The 19,891-nt window shown below is 40.5% G+C and overlaps 2 protein-coding genes across 2 annotated transcripts; one reads left to right on the top strand and one right to left on the bottom strand.

The window, feature by feature from the left end:
- The first annotated feature begins 4,481 nt into the window (after nt 1–4,481).
- Nucleotides 4,482–10,356, top strand: cdkn1d (cyclin-dependent kinase inhibitor 1D). The gene is made up of 3 exons (XM_014985026.2): nt 4,482–4,911; nt 7,095–7,579; nt 7,676–10,356. Exons 2-3 carry the CDS (start codon nt 7,099–7,101, stop codon nt 7,732–7,734), a joined length of 540 nt encoding a protein of 179 aa, XP_014840512.1. The 5' UTR covers nt 4,482–4,911; nt 7,095–7,098; the 3' UTR covers nt 7,735–10,356.
- A 952-nt stretch (nt 10,357–11,308) lies between these two features.
- slc37a3 (solute carrier family 37 member 3) lies at nt 11,309–19,108 on the bottom strand. Its single transcript, XM_014985025.2, has 15 exons — nt 19,046–19,108; nt 18,498–18,625; nt 17,234–17,473; nt 15,967–16,081; nt 15,762–15,854; nt 15,584–15,667; nt 15,364–15,509; nt 15,037–15,133; nt 14,604–14,688; nt 14,274–14,488; nt 13,968–14,109; nt 13,784–13,885; nt 13,481–13,680; nt 12,541–12,606; nt 11,309–12,427 (listed from the first exon to the last, which is right to left on the bottom strand). Exons 3-15 carry the CDS (start codon nt 17,308–17,310, stop codon nt 12,335–12,337), a joined length of 1,515 nt encoding a protein of 504 aa, XP_014840511.2. The 5' UTR covers nt 17,311–17,473; nt 18,498–18,625; nt 19,046–19,108; the 3' UTR covers nt 11,309–12,334.
- Nucleotides 19,109–19,891: the final 783 nt, after the last annotated feature.

Raw genomic sequence — 19,891 nt, 5'->3', positions numbered from 1 at the left:
TTACTTTAAATGTTAGAAAGCTTCTGAAATTGCTTATTTTCCTCTATTGTCACATTTCGCATCGCATTTCTGCGTCTTTGCATTGTTTGCGTTTCATCGCAGCGCGTTAGGAAACAAGGAGCTGACGTAAACAAGCTCTGGTCTTGCGGCGAGACTCTCTGCAGCGCTTCGCTTCCGCAGCTGAAGGGCAAGAGGAACGTGGAAACCCCCACGCCGCACCTGTGAACCAAAAACCTGCTCTCTGCTGTGATCCTTTTTTTCTTCTTCTTCTGCTTCTTCTCCTTCCACTTCCTGCCGAGAGGAAACTGACTCACAGTACGTGTCAAGCGTCTTCCTGAGGCGAATTCAGCTCCAGATATCTCGCGGTGGCGGTTGAGGACTTTGAGTCGCACTTCTTCTCAAAACGGCGTTTTGGCAAAATTATGTCGATGAAGCAGAAACGTGGAAAGGGACTAGGAAATGTAGCTCGATTAGTTGTAAAATTTTGCCATTTGTTCTCAACAGGACTTTGACTGGGCCATTCTAACTCTTTTATCCTTTGAAGTAATGTGGGGAAACACAAGACCCACCATGACAGTTCCTACTGTTTGGAGCCGAGTCACATTGAGCTGTGTGACTGTCGTTTCTAACGAGCATGCTAATGTATTCAAAAGGGGCAAAACAATGGGCTTGATGACTGCGTAGCCACATGTAACACACAGCTCAGGATTAGGGGTGAAAAGAGGGGTGGAGAGGAGGGGGGGAAGCCCACCAGAGACCTACGTAGCACAGTGGAGAACAAGAGGATTAGGCATTTAATATGGAACAACAAGCTGACTGTAAATACAGGTCAAAACAGCCTCATTAGGCTGCTCCACACAGATTTGTGGAGCATTAGGAAGCAGGGGACACACATTATTTATTTTTCATGAGAGAGGCCGAAAAACCCTGAATAATAAATCGTCTTCTCAGGAGGGATCATGACCCAAAAAACAAAACATGCATTGTGTCTACTTGCTATACGAGCATAAAGTTTCTTCGGAACAACACAGAGCTCGCTGGATCTCCAGACCCTGAATAGAGTTGTCAGTTTTTCTGGGTAAAAGTGGGAGTAGAGCTGCAGAGTGAGGGGCGTTGTCTGGTCAGCGGGTCGCTCAGATGACTCAGATGGCTTTAATAGCGCATCATAACAAGCATATAGTGTGCCAGGAAAAAATAAAAAAAGAAGAAAAATCTAAGGTGCTCCTGTTTTTTTTTTTTTTAACCAAATTATTTGTCTGGTATCATGAAAAAAAGAAAACGATGTCTGTGGAAGTATTTCCCGTCTCTTTCTTTGATACTAAAATCCAGTGAAAGCATGTCTAGTTTATATTTAAAGACATAGACATTCTGGTGCTTTGCAAAGGTGTTCTTCTTTTGTTTTGCTACAACCTCAAATTTCAGCTAATGTAAGTTCGTGTGACTGATCGGCTTCAAATATACAGTATAACAACTCTTTAATCACAGGACTCGATGCAGGTTGTTACTGCATATCTTCGCTTAAACAATAGAAATACGACCCGTTTCAGTTCACGCTCAGTTCACGTGAGGTGATTTTACCAGATAGTGGTTTTATTTACATTCATCCTGGTATCTGTGCAACTTTAATGACATTTTTTTATCGTCACTGGAGATTAAATATATATGTATATATATTATGTTTGTGTGAGTATTTGCTGTTTTTGCTGATGTTGCACAGAAATGTCCCCATTGTGTGACGGTAAAGGATATTTCTGCACCATTGTAGGATGTGCATGAGTGATTCTTTAAAACCGTATGCATGCTGAACATTTTTATTACTATTATTTAAAACCAGATTGAAAATAAACTGGTAACGAAGCCATGAAGTTAAACATTTGTTCTGTTGAAACTGCAAAAATAAATTCTGCAATGCAGCCAGTGCAACAGTATTCATCACTTTTAATTTATGTTTTGTCATAACCACAAACCTCAATGTATTATACTTAGTTTTTATGTTAGACATAAAGTACTGCATGATTAGGTAGGAAGTACAACAAAATGGATATATCCATTTTATTGTACTTATATACAGGTGCTGGTCATAAAATTAGAATATTGTGATAAAGTTCATTATTTTCCATAATGTCATGATAAAAATTAAATTGTCATATATTTTAGATTCATTGCACACCAACTGAAATATTTCAGGTCTTTTATTGTTTTAATTTTGATGATTTTGGCAAACAGCTCATGAAAACCCAAAATCCCTGTCTCAAAAAATTAGAATATTATGAAAAGGTTCTCTGAACGAGCAATAAAAATAATCATCTGAATCAACAAAGTAACTCTAAACACCTGAAAAAGATTCCTGAGGCCTTTAAAAACTCCCAGCCTGGTTCATTACTCAAAACCGCAATCATGGGTCAGATTGCTGACCTGACTGCTGTCCAGAAGGCCATCACTGACATCCTCAAGCAAGAGGGTGAGAAACAGAAAGAAATTTCTGAACGAATCGGCTGTTTGCAGAGTGTTATATCAAGGCACCTCAGTGGGAAGTCAGTAGGAAGGAAAAAGTGTGGCAGAAAACGCTGCACAACGAGAAGAGGTGACCGGACCCTGAGGAAGATTGTGGAGAAGGGCCGATTCCAGACCAAATTAAATTTTCATCTCCATAAAACTTTTCAGCAGATGGAAGCATGAAGTGCTCCAAAATCTTCTGATAGCTGCTGCATTGATCCTGCCCTTGATAAAACCCAGTGGACCAACACCAGCAGCTGACATGGCACCCAGACCATCACTGACTGTGGGTACTTGACACTGGACTTCTGGCATTTTGGCATTTCCTTCTCCCCAGTCTTCCTCCAGAGTCTGGCACTTTGATTTCCGAATGACATGCAAAGTTTGCTTTCATCCGAAAAAAGTACTTTGGACCACTGAACAACAGTGGTCCAAAGTGCTGCTTCTCTGTAGCCCAGGTCAGGCGCTTCTGCCGCTGTTTCTGGTTCAAAAGTGGCTTGACCTTTGACCTGGGGAATGCGGCACCTGTAGCCCATTTCCTGCACACGCCTGTGCACAGTGGCTCTGGATGTTTCTACTCCAGACTCAGTCCACTGCTTCCCCCAAGGTCTGGAATCGGCCCTTCTCCACAATCTTCCTCAGGGTCCGGTCACCTCTTCTCGTTGTGCAGCGTTTTCTGCCACACTTTTTCCTTCCTACTGACTTCCCACTGAGGTGCCTTGATATAACACTCTGCAAACAGCCGATTCGTTCAGAAATTTCTTTCTGTTTCTCACCCTCTTGCTTGAGGATGTCAGTGATGGCCTTCTGGACAGCAGTCAGGTCAGCAATCTGACCCATGATTGCGGTTTTGAGTAATGAACCAGGTTGGGAGTTTTTAAAGGCCTCAGGAATCTTTTTCAGGTGTTTAGAGTTACTTTGTTGATTCAGATGATTATTTTTATTGCTCGTTCAGAGAACCTTTTCATAATATTCTAATTTTTTGAGACAGGGATTTTGGGTTTTCATGAGCTGTTTGCCAAAATCATCAAAATTAAAACAATAAAAGACCTGAAATATTTCAGTTGGTGTGCAATGAATCTAAAATATATGACAATTTAATTTTTATCATGACATTATGGAAAATAATGAACTTTATCACAATATTCTAATTTTATGACCAGCACCTGTATATATGTATAAATTTTTTTTTTTATAAAAATCCAAAAAGTATGCCTTGCATTTTAAAATGCATTGAAGTACTGCACATATATAACTTTCCGATGACTGTAAAGCAATAGAAAACTTGTTCAAGACACAACTGACATAAGTTGTATGTTTTTTTTATCAGATGCTTTGTGTTGTGCATCTGCTTCAGTTCTCATCCTATTTGTGTGGTGCTTTATGCCGCCCTGGGTGACTACCCATCAGGCCCATATCACAAACCACAACTTGCTGGGTCAAAATGCAGACCCAAAACCAATCAAGGATCAGTTTCAAGATAAGAAAACTGCCCTCAGTCTAGTCTAAGACTTATCTGTTTGGCAAAGAAGAATGGTCAAAGGTTTCATTCTGTGAATGTGTAAAGCTGGGAGACTAAGGTGGAAGGTGACGAGGTATGAATTCCTCAATCTGAACTACACTGGTTTTATTCAGACTTATTGAGGTCAGGTCAGTAGGTCAGTTGGAAAAAAAAAGTTTTCAGTAACTGTGCAGCTTGTTTCACTGCCCCTTTTTCTTTTCGCGGGAAAACTAAAATCATTTCCCCTCTTTGGGATGTGAAGGAGAGGAGAAAGTGTTCCTGCTCACGTTGCAGCTCAACGTGACTAGAGGTACGGGCGAGGAGCCAAAATCAAACGTGAATCCAGGGCTCCACGAGAATGTGTGTCACATTTGAGGAAGGAGGGAAATGGCGGCCCATGCCAAAATATTTGACCTACTTTCGGCCGCTCAGAGCGAGAGAGGGAGAGAGAGAAAGAGGAGGAGAGAGAGCAGTGAGAGCTGCAGCTAAAAGAACAAACAGACTAAAACTGGAGAGCATTTTCTCTTCACGGAGTCTTAAAGTAACGCCATATCTCCGTCTTCTCGCAGCTTAGTTTGCAAACACTTTGCGCTGCGTTTACTGACGCCGATAATCTAGAGTTGCGCTTCACCTCGATCGGGTCTCGGCACTGAGGAAGACTGTTTTGACGGAAACCACGTGACCGTCTCCTTCTCGTAGGACGTCCCCTCCTGTCTCCTGAGTCCACAACAAACAAGTCACACAGATAAGTAGGCTAAAAGTACCCTTTCGTGGGCAGTGACTCCTGGAACTTGACAACGTGACAGTGTTTATATCCACGAGGTGTTGTCTCACAGCTCACTCCACGGGAGTCTGTGATTATTTTTTCGTCATTCGTCTTGGGAAAACTTCATATTAAGATACTCACGCTGATGGTAAGAGGAAGTTCTTATTTTTCTTGTCAGCATGTGAATGTACAAGTTCATTGCGCATAAACAGGTAAACGAGTGAATTTTGATAGTCGCACGTTTCGTTTTTCCTAATCATTTTTCGACTAAAAATGCGTTGACACGCACTGTTTCCCTTTATTTTGTTTTCTTTTTATGTACAAGATGAATTTGCGTGTGTTGTTCAGCAAAGTGGATGTTGACACGATGCGGAGCGTTTCTGTGTCGCATCTCATTAACCCACATCCTCTGTGAATCTAACTGCGTCACTCAGCACAGCCCGAGATTTGACCTCCCGTTATTGCAATACGTTCACCGCTACTTTTCACTGTGTTTGTTCAGCGTGGGCAATAAGAAAAGAAAAAGAAAAGTGGATATTGGAATATATTTGCTTGTCATATTTACTTATGTTGGTTTTCCTGAGGCTCGAGAATTTTCTCACCGTTATTCTGGAAGCGGGGACACCGACCGCAGTGGAAACCTGAGCCGCACGCACACCGCGCCCACTCCACTCTCCGCAAACAACTTTCACTGCTTCACTATTAAGCCTCCAACGAGAAAAACAACTTAGAAAAAAGCGGCTTTACTTCAACTAAAAGACTTCAAACTGGCCTATATAGGCTCTTTAAGGGGTGCGGTGTTAACTTTGAGGTGTGGGTTTCCGACTGCTGTTTTTACAAATTCTGTACATTTTGTTCTGGATGTGTCAAACCACTGAAGCATCGCTTAATTCTCCTCCCACGGACCCCTCGGGGGCCCCAAATTTCTGCCTTCACACTAATGTGGTCCTTGTTTGGCATTTCTGAAGCTCACCAGTTCAAGTTAAGCTTGACAACTAAACAAGAGCAGCTTGTGCGAAGTTGGGAGTTTCCAAGGTTTACAAAAACTGCTCATCCAAGATGGCATAATTTATTAACTGGGGTGAAAAAAAACGTTTGGCTCACCAAAGATTCAGTTTTAACTAGTAGAATTTAGATACAATCTCAACAAAGAGAAAATCCAGATTTTTTTTTAAATTATTTTTGTCAGAGAAAGTTTTACAAATCAAAAAACTTTTCAAGAGCCTGCATAAACCAATCCAGTTCTAGTTTGATTGCTTTTTATGCTTTCATCCATTTTAGCCAAATTAAAAAAACAATCTAATTGTGAGTTATTTTCTAAAAACTGTGCAGACTTCATTCTCTTATGAAATGGTTTACAATTAACCTCCTGCCAGTGGATATTATGTATTGGAGTTCAATAATTGTACTTGCATATCTGGAAATTATTGGAGACAGGCTGCGTTTTCATTGACCATATAGTTGCCGAAATTGGAATTACAGAAACATATCTGCTTAATGGAAACATTAATTTGAAAAAACAAAACACATTTTTTGATAAGTTTTTGTGCTAGCATGAGGTGGTTCTTCAGATGCACCGAAATTAGTTATTTCCCAAAACTACGATGGAAACACTATTTGCAACACACGAGTCATGTGATCAACAACCAGACATTACTACTGGAGGAAAAGACAAAATATGACAGGAAGTGGTAGGAGGAGGATGGCATAGCATATTTTTCAATAAATTATTGTGTAAACATGATTTTAATTTCTTATTTAATAGAAACACCAACATGCGATTGTGAAATTGTGTTTTTTTTTGACACCATAATAGAAAAAATTTTGCACACACTAGTAATGGAAACGCAGAGTGACTCAACCTGGTTGATGGCTCACCTTTCTGTCTGACTCTTGAGTAATTGAATAGGCTGCAGATACAAGTGAGCTTTGCTAACACAGAGCTGAAAACGCAGAGTTGGAGCTTCATCTAGGAATTCAGCTGCATTGCTCTAATTAACTGTGGCAGAGGAGGGAATGCAGGAAACATTCCTCATCAAAAGCCTTCATAGACCTCTCCTGTGTGACCTTTGACTGGCAGGCTCCAGAACAGGTGGAGACTCTGGCCGTTTCTGACACAGCTGGGCAGGCGCTGAACATTGTTGGAGATTTATTTGGTGTTAGTCCAGGAACCTGCTGGTGCAGTAATTGCTCAGCAGGTTCAACCACATGTGTTTCTGATCCATAAATGGGGCACATAATGCTCACTTGTGGGGGAAAATTAAGTTTACTCTTTCTTCGAGACGCAACTGAACGCATGCAGTGCTTATATTCGGCTTGTACTCCCAACAGGGATATGATGATGGCTTCTACATCAGCATCGTCCGGAGGAACCATGACGTCTGAGTCCGAGAACTCAACTCTCCAAGGCATCGACGCCTTGAAGCTGACGGTAGGGCCGGTGCGGAGAAACCTCTTCGGCCCCGTTGACCACCAGCAGCTCCAGCGGGACTTCCAGCAGCTGCTCCGCATGAGTGTGGAGGTTGCCAACAAGCGCTGGAACTTTGACTTCCAGAGAGACGTGCCAGGAGAAGGCACAGACGTGGAGTGGGTGGAGCTCGGGTGCCAGGATGTGCCGGCATTTTACCGGAGCTGCTTGGTGAGGCCCGGAGTGTTGGCCAGAAAAATCACGAGGAGCACCTCAACGTCGTCGATGGAGGAGGAAGACGGCTCTCCCGTCTCTGGGAGCTCGTCCGGGGAAGAGTACCTGGAAGTGACCACTAGAGGGAGCTACCCACTTCAGCGGCTAGGAAAACGCAGACAATCTGCAATCACAGGTCAGCCTGCTGCATAAGTACATTATATGTATTTTTACTTTTGTAAAATTCACTTAACTTTTAGAAAGTATTGAAGTATATATTTTTCCCTTTCAGATTTCTTTAAGGTGAAAAAGAGGAAACTCCTGCCCACCAAAGTTTCCTCTCGGCAGTAGAAAAGTTCAGCAATCTCCACAGAAACGTCACTAAGTGGTCTCCAGCCCTCTACACTCAACATGATATAGATCATATGTACATATGTAGCAATTTATAACGGACTGTTTATAAGCTTATCCAATGTTGGGCCCTAAAACTTCAGACTCCAACACGCATTTAATTTTCAGCACAAGGAAGCTACCTTTCTTTTTATTCAGTCAAGCTCAGACTCTAGTTTTCAGTGGATAAATATTTGATGTATATGTATACATACACACTGTATATTTTATATACCGTTTTAATTCAGCTTCTTTTAACACTGTGAAATAATCTTAAATGCACTCATTCAGGATACTAAAACAGCAAAAGGGAGGTTGACCTCAGCCCATGACTCCTGTTTTTTTCCCCCCTTTTTTGCTCCAAGTCATTCCAGGTTTCTGATCCGAGCGGTTACTGCTTCAGCACACTTGGCCTTTTGGCTTCACCCAGAGCCTCTTAAAGCTGGAGTCGGAGCAGGGGTCAAAACCTCAGCCAGGGTTCAAAACGTGGCAGCACGACTGTCATTAGCTCCAGGTCAGAGGTCGGCGGGTGCAGGCTGAGCATTTTAAATGCTGTACGACAGAGACTTCCATTTTGAGTATTAAGCATTTTCTATTTATTTTTAAGATCGTTGTCCAAGATAAAAATGAAAAAACAGAATGATTACCCATTGTGCAAAACGAGGCAAAATAAAGTCTCATAACTCCCTGAACTGCAGTGCCTTGCAGAAGGATTCAACATTTTTCACTTGCGACCAAAAGTGTAAATGTATGCGACTGGGATCTGAGTGGAAAAATTATGCATTCAGAAAGTACTTAAAATAGTTAAACTGTCTAATGATATCAGTAAAACTTCAAATTCGAAATCTATGAATCCTTTTCAAGGTATTGCATTCCTCAAGAAGTCATTTAAACGTCACAGTTTAACGGCAGAATAATCTACAAAAGGCAAACTTCTAGTTTTGCTTAGTAATATTTGCACCATAGAGGCTTTTTGGCAACATGATGAGAAATCCTGTTTGCTGTGATTCAGCTTTTTGCTTGTAATATGTAGCATTTTCCACTTGTTTTTTTTACTCATTAAGGGAATGCAGCGTTTTCCGTTTTCAGAAGTTAAACATTTTACTTCTGCTTTTTTGTTTTTTTTTCCTTCGAAAGAGTTTTTATATGAAGAGTCCAGCTCGCCTGCTCTGTTGCAATCCAGTTCCTTGAATCTGCATGCATGCGAGGGTTTGTGACAAGTTGTAAAAAGATCGACCAAAGCAATCGATGCGTTGGCAACTAAGAGCAACAGATCCCAAACTAGTTCACTTTAAATTGCTTAAGGGGCTTTAAAATACCAAATTACATCTGCTTCAGTTTTTCTAGAGCCTAGACTTAAAACTACCGGCTGCAAAGTCAAATCAAATTAATTTTCAATAATGTCACCATTTTTTTGGCCATTTTGTTGTAAAATATCTTTAAAATCAAGATACTCCTGGAAAAAAAAAAAAAAGGTTTAATGCCTCTGAAGACATCACATTAGATCACAGATACCAAGTTGTTTTGATTATGCCGCATTATATTTTATTATACTTTTTCATCTATTCCAGGTCTTGTGCCTCTTGTGATGCCATTCAAACAAAGCAGGATTAACAGTTCTAGTGAACATTAGTGGAAAAACAAAAAACTTCACACCACTGGATTGTTTCTTCAACAGGATATTGCAGCAGTAATTAAAAAATAAATAGCCATATGCTGGATTTATCCTCTATTACTACCTCAACAAGGTTATCAAACGATACAGAGACAAAGTAAAAAGCTGAGTTTGTTTGTGTTTGGCAGCCATGAAAGCGAAGACTAAAGAGCGAGTCGTGTTCTGTTGTGGTGAAGAAGCATCAGGTAAAAGAGTCAGTGTGTCAGAACGCGGGGTGGGCGGGCGGTGGGTGGGTTTGACCGCTTTTGTTTTGCTTCGCTTTTCGTGTGACGGCTTTCCCAGAATAGATCGCTCAAGTGGAGCAGCATTGAGAGGGGAGGGGGCAAAAAAAATACAGACTGTCCTGAGAAAATGTCACACCCAGACCCCTCAGTCTCCATCAAAGGATTTTTCCATCCTTTTTGTCTAGTAGCTTAAAGATAAATCTGCCAATGTGTGCCTAGAGTTTTCAAACAGCAGGAACATAATAAGTTTATCTTTTTTCTCCTAACTACCCAGTCAGATTATTAAAAAAATATATATCTTTGCACTAAGAACTACTTTTATTGTGATCGCGGAATCTGCGGAAAACAGACACAGGGCAGCAGACTCAGCTTCAGACTGAGACTTTCAGCTTATTGTAGCCACGTTACTCCTTGTTTAAAGTCTATTAGAAAATAAAGCAATGAATCCGTTTCCAGAGGTTGCAAACTATTAATTTGCAGCTTTAGCAAAAGTGTTTATTTTATTTTGTACATGCATGAATGTAAGATATTTGTACACCATTTTGTAATAATTCTACTGTAATTTAATGCTGGTTTATGCATCTTTGTATCACTATCTTTTTGGATAATATTTGCATTGTTGCTCCCCTGCTTTTCATAACATTTCATTTGGTTTGTTTCATCAATAAATATAAAGAGAAATCACACTGCTGTAGATCTCGCATGACTGGCTTCGAGAGAATCCAAAGAAAAGGAGGAATTTGAAGCTTTACTTGCGCCCCCTAGTGGATCCGATGCAAAACTGCGCTTGTAGCTTGAAGGCGACTTTGCATTTATTTCAAACAGAAGTAGAAGTACAGTTAAAAGATGCACATAAAAGAAACCACTAATAAACACAGAAGAGAAATTTCACACCTAATTATTGTACAATCTATTCCATGTGTTTGGCTCCTTCCGTAAACAGAGTTATGGTTGAATATATAATGACCTGATATTACATAGCATTAAAATGAATGCAACTAAAAAAAAATTAATTTTAAATAAGTAGTTAAGGAAACTTTTTCCCCATGTGATGCTGATGTTTGTGGAAAACAGTTTTCAACCTAATCACAGAAAAAAAAAAAAAAAAAAAAAAAAAAAAAGAGAATTAAAATAATTTTACTGTTTCTTTCTGTTGTGGAAATTCAATTTCAAAGCTTGTCCTATATTTTTAAGCAGTCGACTGCTTTTCTACAGTTTTTATATTTAGAAAAGACTCAAATGGCCTCATCTTATGAGATTAAGACTTTTATCCTGGCAAAAATGTTAATCTAAAAAAAGAACTCATTTTTCATAATAAAGCAAGTTTTATTTGGTGGACAAACAGATTTGTTTTCTCACCAAGAATTAAAAAGGCTTAATGGGTCTTGACAAAATTTCTTTGGATTGAAAATACATAATATATATAATTTAACCATCTATTTAAAAAAAAATGAATACTTAAATTTGAGATGTTTCTAATTTATCCATTTTTTTATTAGGAGATGAGGCTCTTGGTCTTATATAAGGTCTGTCATAAAATAGCAAAAGCCCTGATCATCTTCACCTTTCCATACCTCCAATAATTAAAAACATTGAAAACAACCAGAACTATGATAAATTAGGATGAGGACCCAAATTTATACGGAAATCTTTATTGAAATATAAAAATCGGTTTATACATTTTTCCTATTTTTCTAAAACATTTAGGCACCAAACATTGACATAGTGAGTTTTATTAGCTGGATGCTTGAGAGGCCATGTAGCCAAATGCTAAAATTAGCTTCTGAAAAAAAGTATCGTTTTACTTCTTTTTCAAGTTTTTCCCACTCAAATTAACTCCATAAAAAAACCCTCTAAAATTAGATCGTTTTAATCTGGGTGATTCGTTAAAGAACAGCTTGTTGCTTTCAATACTTTTATTGGGTTTGTAAAAAGCCAATAAAAGATTTTAAGATTAGCTAAGATGGAGGGGTATATACCCAACCCTCACTGAGTCACTGCAAGTTTGTGCTACAGAACAAAAAGATAAATTTCTTTTAGGTTTTTTTTATGAGGGCTCAGATGAATGTGGAGGCCGCTGTGAGTTTAAACCTACAAAGCAAGCCGCGCCACATTTAAAGAGTGTGAGTTAGTCACAAATTAAGAAACAGAAAATAAAAAAGTGTAAACATTTCTGAGCAAAGAAAGTGAATACAAAACGTGTCGGTGGCGTGAGCGAACGATGGAACCGGTCCCCATATTTACAGGATAATTTTTCACCCCGATTGTAAACAAAGATGAAGATTAAAGTGGTTCACTGAAAAATTTTCAGACCGTTTAAATCCGAGTGCAAGATTACAAAACTACAATCACTATTCACATTCTTTTTTTAACCTCAGGTCTCACGTTTACATTCCTGATTTAAGACTCGCAGCAACTGAAGTGCATAAGGAAAAAGAGAAGTATTTACATTAATTTACATTGTTAAAATATGTACACCAGTGTGGCTCAGGCCAAATCCCTCTATACTCCTCAGGCACTTCAGCTAAACCCCCCGCCCCATACTGAGCTCAGTGAAGTCTTACAGTACGTTTTAGTGTTTCTGTTCTGGCCGACTGCAAACCTTCTGGATCCTGGAACCGACCTAATGGGCAGAACCGGAGCCGGCGGTCGGGCTCTCCTCTCAGAGCTGGTGGCGCAGAGCTTGCCTCTCTCTCCACATGTCCCGCAGTTCTCTTACAAGCAACGGCGCGATGAAGACAACGCTGCCCCCTGTCTGTCGTTGCAGCAACAAAAAAACAAAATTATGCACATTAAAAAAAAAAACAATACATGAAAAGCTGTTGAGATGAATAGTCATTTATGTGGAAACAGGGAAAATTAAGTTACCATGACGACAAAGAAGTAGAAAACACTCATCCAGCCCAGTTTGCTCTCAATTAGCGACACCAGGTACTGCAGGATTAGAAATAGAAGTGTGACCATGAGGGGTAAATATTCAAGCCGCACTTTTCAGATTTTTATTTAAAAATAAAAAGCCCATCTTTTACCATGTCCAGGTGTTTTAAATGTCAGCCAAAAAGTAACATTTTGTTTATGTGACCAGAGAATCTTCTTCCACATGGTGTGGAAATGCAGGTTTCAAATACTCAAATTTAAGACTTTTTAAGACCATTATTAACTAAATTAACCACAGGCATGACAGAAAATCGTAAAATAAAAAAAATAAAAAAATTGGATTGGCTGGAAACGGGAAATATGAACTTTGTCCAACCAACTGGTGATAAACCTTAGCAAAGGTAAAACTAGTTAGCTTTTTCATGTCTGGTAACCATCTGCTAATATCTCCATAGCTACCTTACCAGCTAGCAAGATAGATAAGGGTATATCAGCCAATAATTTACTCTTGCTAATGTAAGTTAACGCAACCTTGCTAGCCAAGTAGCAAGGTAACTAATTACTACTAGCTAAGTAGCTAGCAAGATTGCATTAGCAGCCAGCTACCAGTAGCCACAACCGTGCAAGACTCAAATTTTTGCTCAATAGTAAAGTTCTGTCAGAAAAAAGAAAAATAGACTATGGGATTTTATAGTCTGCCACAACAAAATTTAAGACCTGTGATTAACATTTATTCTTAATTTAATACTTTTTAAGACTGTAATTTTAGGTACATTAATTTAACATTTTTTTAAAGGAAGAGTGAATTTTCTCCAAATCTCTTGATAAAATGCCCGTCTAAGTGCAACACTGGCATTTTAAAAGCATTTGTTAGGTTAATCCTCCAGGACTGGCCTTGGTGATTTTTCTCCCAGTCCTCATTCCGGCTCACCTGTCCTACAGCAGCTCCTATACTCCCGGTTCCATCCACTATCCCAGTGACGGTTGCCAGGGCCTCCTGGCTGCCCCTCAAAATGTCCTGTCTCCCCAGATCTGCAGAAATGGCCGAGCTGATCATGTTGGACGGGCCGCCGATGAAGAAACCAGTGATCGCCAGGATCACTGCGTTGATCACCTTGTCATTAGGAGAGCCTGAGGAGTTCAGAGGGAGAACTATAAATTATGACCGTTTTTTAACATGGAAGCAGTAGTCGATACTGTGGGTGAAAAAAAAACAAAAAAAAAACAAACTCACGGCTGTATCCCACCAGGGAGCCCATTGCCATTACGAGGCTGAAAACCAACACAGGCGCTCTCTTCCCCATGAAGTCAGAGATCAGACCTTGAAGGGTTCCCCCTGCCACAAACGCACAATGTCATGCACTCAAGTAGAAATCACGAAACCAAACCAAGCGACCGACACGAAAAGGTGTCATTACCCACGATTCCGCCAACGTCGTACCACACGGACAGCCGGTCGGCCTCGGCCTCCTTCCACCCGTAGTTGTTGCTCAGGTAGAACGGCAGCCAGAAGAAGAACGAGTAGTTGACCAGCTTCAGGCACGCGTACGCCAAGGAGTACTGCGGCGTGAGCAGAGGAGATTTACGGCATAATCAAAAGCAGAAGTCTGTTCTCTGGAGCAAGGAACTCCTTCAATCAGAGTCCAGAGTTTTCAGGACCCTTGAATGCCTGATTCAAAGCCTATTTTAGGTGAGTTTGTTTGGACCAATCAAATCAGACTCACCAGCAGGACTCCAGGAAGGCAGAACGCCTGGAAAAAGCCAATGGCGCGAGGAGGCTCGTCCTCAGGCTCCTCGGGTGGCTGATCCGTGCGGCATTGTTGGCTGTACGTCTCCACCACCTGCTCATCCTCCTCCTCCTCGTCACTCATCAGTGGTCTGTGGCTGTCTGTGTCCGTCTCCACTGGGCTCAGTCCGGTTTCTGACTCCAAGTGCAAACCTGCCACGTAAACGCAAGCAAGTCTCATCGAAGGTGTAGTGGATACAGACATAGTTGGTCGTGGAAGACGTCAGAGTTTCTCTTCGCAATTGTTCGTGCTTCTTTCGGCTCTTACCGACTTCTTTCGGCGAGGTCAGGAGGCCAAAGAACACCACCACCCCGCCAGCAAACTGCACCACAGAAGTTACTAGGAAGGCGTACTACAAACAGGAATACCACATACTTGACGTTAGTATCTAAAGCCGGGCAGTGCTAGAGGAAGCAGACGATAATGGGGTAAAGAGATTTGGTCTCAGACTTGTTTTAAAATACTGGATTTCTAAGATTTTAAAAAACAGATGTGGGACATGTTTGCTGCACTTTAGTCACTAGAAACAAATTATATCTAGACATTTTCACCCTTTATTCAGCACCGTACAAAGAAACTTTAGTATTTCTCAAAATACTTTGACTTTGTATTTACTTTTTTTTTTTTAAACTGTCACTAAAACTTCAAAAGTGTCAGAAGATAAAGAAACAAGCCGATACTGACGCTGTAAAAGACCAACCTCGTATCCGTACTTGAGCACACTTGAGGCCAGGAAGGCACCCAGTATGTTCCCCACCGAGGCGCAGGCACTCCACAGTCCAAACACGAAGCCGCGCCTGGAAAACACAGATGGATCAAAAAACTGAATCCTTGTTCTTTGTACTTGTACCTTCTACAAGTAAAGCAGCTGTAACTCAGACAAATCTTTAACTTGTGTTAATACTTCCTTCTGCAGAGAAAAATTAATCTAAATGAAGTCTATGTTTGAGTGTCTATGAATGGGCATCACAGTCCGTCTCCGACTACGCGTTTCAGGATGTTTAAGTATCCGCGGCTAATCACGCACCCCGCTTTGCCGAACCAGTTGCCCATGACGGCCACCACGCAGGGCCAGACGGCCGACTGTAGCAGGCCGTTCAGCACCCACAGGCTGCAGTACAGGTAGACGTTGTAGACGTGGAGCCATTCGGTCAGGGTGCCGAAGAGGAATTCCTGCAAACGCACAGGTTACGCGTCAGACGAGGGAAGACGTTTGAAGCATTGGCCATGAGGTTGGCGACACTCACCACTATGGCGGATCCGCACAGGCCGAAGCAGAGCACGTAGCGCAGGTTGACTCTGTCCCCGATGATGCCGCTCAGATACAGACCCTGCATGTTGATCATCAAACACATGACGGTTTGAATGAAACGCCTCCTTAGGCGGGACGCGTCTCACTTTTTGCTTCGCTTTCATCCGACTCACCACCGCGTACGAGAAGAGGAAGATGGAGTCCAGAGCTCCCAAAAACAGCGTGGCCTGCTTTTCGTCAGCAAACAGGTGATTGTCCTCCCATGTCTGTACGGTCATAGGAATGACAAAAACTTCCTGAGACACACATCTTCCCCTCGCAAAGAGCACATTTTCGTGGAAGAAAGTTAATTTGTTGCAGAGTATCGACTGCCTGTACCTCGACCGGACAGAACGCAGGAGCGCTGTCGTTATGGGCGGACGGCGTCCACTGGGCTGAGATGCTGACCTTCACATTGCTGAAGGTCTTCCTGGATGCGTGCAGCAACACATAGCTGGGAGGAGACAGAGGAGGAACGTGACTCCGCCAAGAAGCAAGAAAAACTGCTGGATTCATTTAGTTCAAGACAACACAGATTTTGTACAAAATGTCTATTGGAAATCTTTACTGTCTTCGATATCTGACCTCTGCTCTGAGCAAATCTCTCCTTGTTGACCATCACTCTAACACAAACACAACGCATGTTAGAACAACCTGCAACTCGTGCACAACTCAGTCAATAAATATCCAAACTAGGTACATAACAACTCTCCATTTCCAGATAGTTGACTGAAGGTGCAAGGTTATCGTTAAAACTAAAAATAACACAAAATTAGAAGAAAACGGTTTTTGTTAGAGATAAAAATACTGCTGTATTTTTTAAAGTTACTCTGCTATACATCTTTCATAATTAACTGGTATGCATGGTCGTTCATTTGAACTAAATTAACACATTTTATTTAAATTACTTTTTTTTTAAAAAGATTTTGCTACCCAAAAACTAAATTTATTTTCTGCCTTGCCCCTGTTATATAACAGACAAAAACCAAACTATAACTGAAACTAATAAAAACTAAACAGTCTCAAAAAAAATTTAAATACTAAAACAAATGGTTAAAACTAATAAAGAGACACAGAATTGAAAATCTGAAGTTACAACTAAAATAAAATTAAAATAACTATTCAAAGTGATTTAAAACTCATTTTCATTCCAAGTCATGGTTTTGTGAAAATTTCTGTTTGTCAATCCCGTAGAGTTGCAACGTTGAAGTTTGAGCCTGTAACGTGACAAAACGTGGAAAAGTTGAAGGGACGGGAAACATTTTGCAAGGCCTAAAATATTTAGGGCGACCAAACACCTGGGAAATTCTCAGAGAATGTGAAGGTGTGTCATGTTGAAGTGGAAAGGGAGCAGCTTATCTGCCATTAGGCTTAAGTTGAACTAAACAGTCAAAACTGTGAAATTGGAATGGAAAATTGGCTCAACCTAGCAGAAAAGATAAACACAAATCCATACTTGGGGCTGGAAGTTTGACCCCCAAAGAACAGCAAACGACGTGTTTAGGCTGAGCAGACAAACTTTCACTAAATTTAAAAGTCACAGTTACAGTATAGTCCCTAAAAGAAAGCAATAAGCATGACATCACCATCCCATTTTCTAGATTACCTAAAGAAGGTGAGGAGGAAGACCACCAGATGATGATGGGTGTACTGTGACAGACAGCCAAAGCACGAGGGAGGCATCACAGGGGCAGCTGGAGGGGAGGAAGAGGAGGCAGAGGAGGAAGAAGGAGGTGGTGTCAGGTCGGTGGAGGTCTTTGCAGGACAGGGAGGGGGAGGCTTACATGAAGACCTCCACTACTAACTCAGATGAGACAAACGCATCACTACGGGAGGAAAGCTGTGCCTGCAGAGGAAAGAGGCCCAAATTAAATTCATTTATTGAACAAAACTCTTTATGGCAAAAAAAAAAAAAAAAGGAAGTAGACCTTTATTGGCACTCCTGGAAAAGATGTGGAAATATCCATATCATTTATACCAAAACAAAGTCATAAATTACTAACAAGTTCCAAGACAGTCTGATTAACTTTAAAAACAAGCATAAATTAAATCAGATGCCACGGTTAATTTAAAGAGGGCTGTTGTGGGTGTTAGCATTGCTATTTGTGATTTTGTTCAAAACAATTATCTAACGGAAAAATTACAGATTTTTTAACATGAACATTTCCCTGAAAGAAGCCATTGTTCTGCCTTTCAAGAGATATACCTGGTCTGAATGCTGCCCTATGTGCAGCCAAAGCCACCTATCAATGGCTCCAGTCAGGGGAGGCTGACTGACTTAAAACTGCTACACCTCCCCCAGCAGGTTCATGTTGCAGTCCGAAGAGTCCCCAACTCCTAAAAAAAGGAAGCTTTGTCCTGATCAATCAGCTCAGGGGATCACAGTTCTTCTTAAATATTAAAATCTTACATATTTCAGTAATTGATGCATGTATTTTTAATTGAAAGAGCCAAAATAGGTGTGCATCTACAGCAGCTTGAGCCGTTTCTTTTCAGGTTTAGAGACACCAATATGTTTTGTTTCCTCACACTGATTATGTATCACTGCGGTCGATATCAGCTTTTTGTATATCACTCAGATTTTGCTGTGCCCTCTTTCTCTTCACAGAAATAGTTTGTATCTGATAAATACGTAAGCGATAATACGTTATTTTCTGGTTGCTATATTAAAATGTACTTTTCACTTCCACACTTTTATTATTCCCACAGCTGCATTTGCCACATATGCCAGTGAGTGACATGGCACATGATCTCTTAGCTTCAGAAGCTATATAAATTGTCAGTTCCGGGTTCATTTATCATAAAAGTCTTTATAAAAAGCTACGCAATAATCACTAAGCTACGGTCAAGAAACAAACAGAAGGTCTCACCTTTCTGTAGAGGTCCTCCGAGCCCTGTTTACTCTAGATATAGCGACTGTACGTCTATGTTTACTGTGAATTTCTTTGCCACTGTTCAAAGGCACAGACCGCTGCGAAGCGTGCCACTCTACTGCCACCTGCAGGACAGGAGTGAAAATACGTTCACCATCACAGATCATGGTGGATGAAGAGACAGAAATATGGTAAGCTATTTAGATAAATATTCAAGGATTCAAGAATTATTATTATTTTTGGGGTACGAAATTTGGACTCGGGTCCAAGACTAAGAAGTCTATTACACAAATATATAATATAGTATAAAGTATAAATATGCCATATCCTTAATTGATTATTGATATCATGTTGATTAGTTTATTTACAGATCAAATGCTTTTCGTTTCAGTTCTTTATTTCAGTTACATTGACATTAGGCTAAACATTCTTTCAAACAGTCGGACTGGCCATCCGTCCTGTACAGGGAGATTGTGGGTAAAACGTCAGTTTGATTCTCATTTCTATTGGTGTAATTTGAGCTTGCTAATTGTTTAAGTACTTACCTTGACTGGATGTGTCTCCTCAGCAGGGTGGAGCAGCAAAAGAAGACAAGTGCTCCAGGTGCTGTTAAAAAGCTCCTGGAGCATACCATTACAATTAAGAGGGGTAGTACTTTGAGGGGTTATATTTAGTTAAATTTATTCTTTGATTGATTAGTTTAGTAATGATTTGCATGCATGTAAATATTTATTGGTACCATTTATTGTTTTGTGTTAGGTTTGTGTATAAATCTTTATTTCTTTTGTTTTATCACCCCTTTACCTGGTACTAGTGTTGGAATTGCCCAAAGTATAAAAGGCAGCGTCTGTCTCACTGTGAAAGTGGGTGTCGGTTCAAATGTGACCTGCAGCTTTTAAATAAATCCATCTGGACTGCATTCTGTTGTCTCGCCTCCTTTCCTGAACGCAGAGCCTCCCCTGGTCAAAGTAACATGCTCCTAAGCAGAATTCAATTTGAGGGCCCACTCATCGTCCACCTAACCTATACAATAACATTTATTAAACAAAACCTACAAATAAATATTTACATTTATATAGTAATTAACACAAAAACAGAAGTAGATTTAATTAAGTAATTTATCTAAGGTCTCTTTTAGAAGAGTGACCTGGCAGTGGTTCTCCAAAAAAACAAAAAAAAAACTGATTCAAGGGGCCTGAATAAAATTGTGAATTTTTACACAAATGGCTTGCCACAGCCAGCTGCTTAGACGAGAGGCCTCATGTTGGTGCTCCTCCTGATGGTTGAAACAACTGCTGTTGGCTCTCAAGCAACTTCATGCATTTTAAAACCAGTTATTTAGTTAGTTATTGAGCCACCTTTTTACTCTATTAGTTGTGGAAGCATTTTAT

This window comes from Poecilia mexicana, unplaced genomic scaffold (assembly GCF_051168715.1).
Source record: "Poecilia mexicana isolate PSO_F unplaced genomic scaffold, ASM5116871v1 scaffold_23, whole genome shotgun sequence".
Taxonomy (NCBI): Eukaryota; Metazoa; Chordata; class Actinopteri; order Cyprinodontiformes; family Poeciliidae; genus Poecilia; species Poecilia mexicana.
The sequence above is the reverse complement of the archived record's forward strand: the minus strand, read 5'-3'. Positions and strand labels throughout refer to the sequence as shown.